Source organism: Mesitornis unicolor, unplaced genomic scaffold, assembly GCF_000695765.1.
Source record: "Mesitornis unicolor isolate BGI_N332 unplaced genomic scaffold, ASM69576v1 scaffold39856, whole genome shotgun sequence".
Lineage (NCBI taxonomy): Eukaryota > Metazoa > Chordata > Aves > Mesitornithiformes > Mesitornithidae > Mesitornis > Mesitornis unicolor.
Genome location: NW_010191251.1, coordinates 15,220 through 18,216, shown reverse-complemented (window position 1 = coordinate 18,216; position 2,997 = coordinate 15,220). Strand labels below are relative to the sequence as shown.

General features: G+C 53.7%; 1 protein-coding gene across 1 annotated transcript; it reads right to left on the bottom strand.

Annotated features, from left to right (window-relative positions):
* Positions 1 to 6: 6 nt before the first annotated feature.
* On the bottom strand, positions 7 to 1,513 carry VPS37C (vacuolar protein sorting 37 homolog C (S. cerevisiae); the record flags this gene model as incomplete). Its single annotated transcript, XM_010186678.1, has 4 exons — positions 1,421 to 1,513; positions 1,172 to 1,343; positions 698 to 780; positions 7 to 444 (listed from the first exon to the last, which is right to left on the bottom strand). Coding segments are annotated over exons 1-4 (786 nt in total), but the record flags the coding sequence as incomplete, so codon positions are not given.
* Between the last annotated feature and the right edge of the window lie 1,484 nt (positions 1,514 to 2,997).

Below are 2,997 nucleotides of genomic sequence, written 5' to 3'. Positions count from 1 at the left end.
CCCCGGTGCCGAGTCACCAGCCTGCACTGGTGGATATCCGGGACCCGGAGTGGGTTTATAGGGAAACCCGGGCTGGGTGCTTGGCTGAGAGGAAGCGATGTGGCCTACGGTGACCGGGGAGGCAGAGAAAGGAGCAGGAGGGAGAGCTCCATGGGCTGTGGGGCCGACCGGCATGGCCGGGGCCGGGCTATAGGGTAAAGGGAAGGAAGGAGCCCCTGAAGGGATGGGCTGCAGCTTCGGCGGCTCCGCGGGCGCAGGTACGTGAGGAGGCTGCTGCTGCTGAGAGTCCCTGCCAGGTTCCTGCGACGCTTCCGACTTCCTCAGAGTCTCCTGCAGCTTCTCAACTCTGACCCGGCGCAAGTGGGACAACTTCCTCATCATGGAAAACTGCTCGAGAAACGTCTCCAGGGGCACCTCGCCCTCCAGGAACTTCTCGGCCATTTTCTGCAGGAGAAAACAGCCTCAGCATCAGCACTGCATCCCTCTACTCTCCTTCCCCAAGCCCAGCTTAGGATTTACGTCCCTCTCTGGGACCACGGCACCGCACACAAACAAAGGGCAATCCAATTTTCTGGAACAACAACGCCAAACTACAAAGGGATAATCCTTGATTTAAGGGATGAGGCTTGGCAGCGTAACTGCAAGGCTTGGAGGGCTAATCAATTGCCTTGCTAATGGATTTAAACATTAAGCTCACCTCAGACTCCTCTTCGATTTTCTGGCTTTCCACCTGCAGGAGATCCAGCAAGGTCTGAGGGTGCATCACCGCTGAAAATTTCTCTGGGGAAACGAGGAGAGCAGCAGAGCAAAACGTGAAACACAAACAATGGGGCACAATTATTAGCTCACGGCCCTGTGGCACTCTCACAGGATGCTTCCCTGCCTTGGAAACTGTTGATGCAAGGAGAAAATCTGAAGAGGAAAGAACCTTCGCCACTGCTGCGCTAAAGGGGATTTCTCCTGGGACAGCATCCTTGATCTGCCCAACTGAGCTCTATCAGGAAAGGGGAGAACACAGATTTTCCATGCAGCAGAGTCCTTTCTGCCACCACCCTAAAGAATTCCTCTGCTCAGTAAGGCCAAGGTAGGCGGAAGCAAAAGGGAAGGATGCAGCACTGACAACAGCCCACGCAGCTCCATCGGAAAGGCTGCAAGGTTTGCAAACACTCACCCAGTTTGGCTTTCTGCTCTTTGCAGCGCTCAGCCAGCTTCTGCAGCTCCTCGTATTTGTTAGAGAGGTCAGCGCGCCCCGTCTCCAGCGGCGCCTGGAACTTCAGGTTCTGCTCGGCCAAACTCCGGTTGGAGGCCAGGGCCATCTCCCTTTCCAGCTGCAGCTCCTGAACCTGGGGAAGGGTTGGTGAGGGTCACCTCTGGCCAGGTGCTAACGAAGCCCGGGCTGTGTCACGCCAGCAGCACGTACCTCCTGGGACTCCAGGGCCAGGCGCTCAATCTCCTCTGCGTTTTCCTGCAGCTCCTGGAGCTCCTCCACTGTCCGGTTCCTCAGGGTGTCCATCCTCCCGGAGCAGCTGCAGACTCCTAGGAAAGGGAAAGGAAGTCACATACCTACATACAAGCCTGATGAGGAGCGGCTGAGGGAACTGGGCTTGTTTAGCCTGGAGAAGAGAAGGCTGAGGGGAGACCTCATCACCACCTCCAACTGCCTCAAGGGAGCTTGTAGAGAGGTGGGTGCTGGGCTCTTCTCCCAGGTGATGGGGGATAGAACAAGGGGAAACGGCACCAAGCTGTGCCAAGGGAGGTTCAGGTTAGAGATAAGGAGGAAGTTCTTTACTGAGAGGGTCGTCAGAAGCTGGAACAGGCTGCCCAGGGAGGTGGTGGAGTCACCATCCCTGGATGTGTTTAAAGAGCGGGTAGATGAGGTACTTAAGGACATGGTTTAGGGGGTAGACAGGAACGGTTGGACGTGATGATCTCAGAGGGCTTTTCCAACCGAGCGATTCTGTGATTCTGTGTGAAATAAAGATGAGGTTTTCTAAAACCAACTGCAAATAGGTCCTAATCCTATCAGGGAGTTAAAACCAGCTTCACTAGACTGTTTGAAACAGCTGTGCCACAGAGCGAGAAGGAAAACAGAACGGATCTACTCGTTCCTGCTTTGGCAACTCCCTTTTTTTGCTTTCCACAGCATATCTGCAAGGATTACTTGCGTGTGCCAGACGCTCTTGTCAAGGAAACACCTGCTCACAGCCACTCACGAGCAGGGCGATGTCACCCCGACTCTGCAGCTCCAGCTGGCTCTCAATGCACCGTCCCATTCCAGATTCCCCCTCTGCCGGATTCTCCTGGGTCTCCTCGCACCCAACGTGCCCACGGGCACTGGTGGCACCACCGTCACCACCCGTGTTACCCGAGACCTCCCCAGTTCCTCGGCTACCACCTCATTTGATCTTTCTACTAGACACAAAACACATCTATCTATGTTTTCCTTTCTAGCTACGCGGTGCCGCTGCTTCTCTCACTTATTGCTTCTACCCTTACAAGACATTAAGTGATGGCATTATTCAAACGTGGTGAACGTGATACGATACTTGTAAAAATCAGTGAAATATTACTAAAATCAGGGAAATATTGGATTTTCTGCATTACACCCATGACTTATTCCAAACAAGCCAGGCTGTCTGATAATATTCAGCAAATATCGGATGTTCCTGTCACAGGTTCTAAGATGTGGGATGCGATAATGTGGGAATACACCAAAAAAAGGTGAAAAACATGGGAGGAGAACACTCCCACCCAGAGGGAAAGGGACATACCAAAGAGCCGATGGAGATTGCAGTGCTGTCCCAATCGCTCGTGGCTCTTCTACCTTTCACCCGGGCAAACCATCCCAACGCTGTCGCTCCGGGAACGTTGCATCAGCCTCTGCACCTCACACAGAACGACAAGGGAAGGGTCAGGGTTACCAAATCTCTTCCCCTAGGATTCCAGCCAAACCTGTCCAAGTAACAGCCACGTAAAAGCTGGGAAATCAACTCCCTC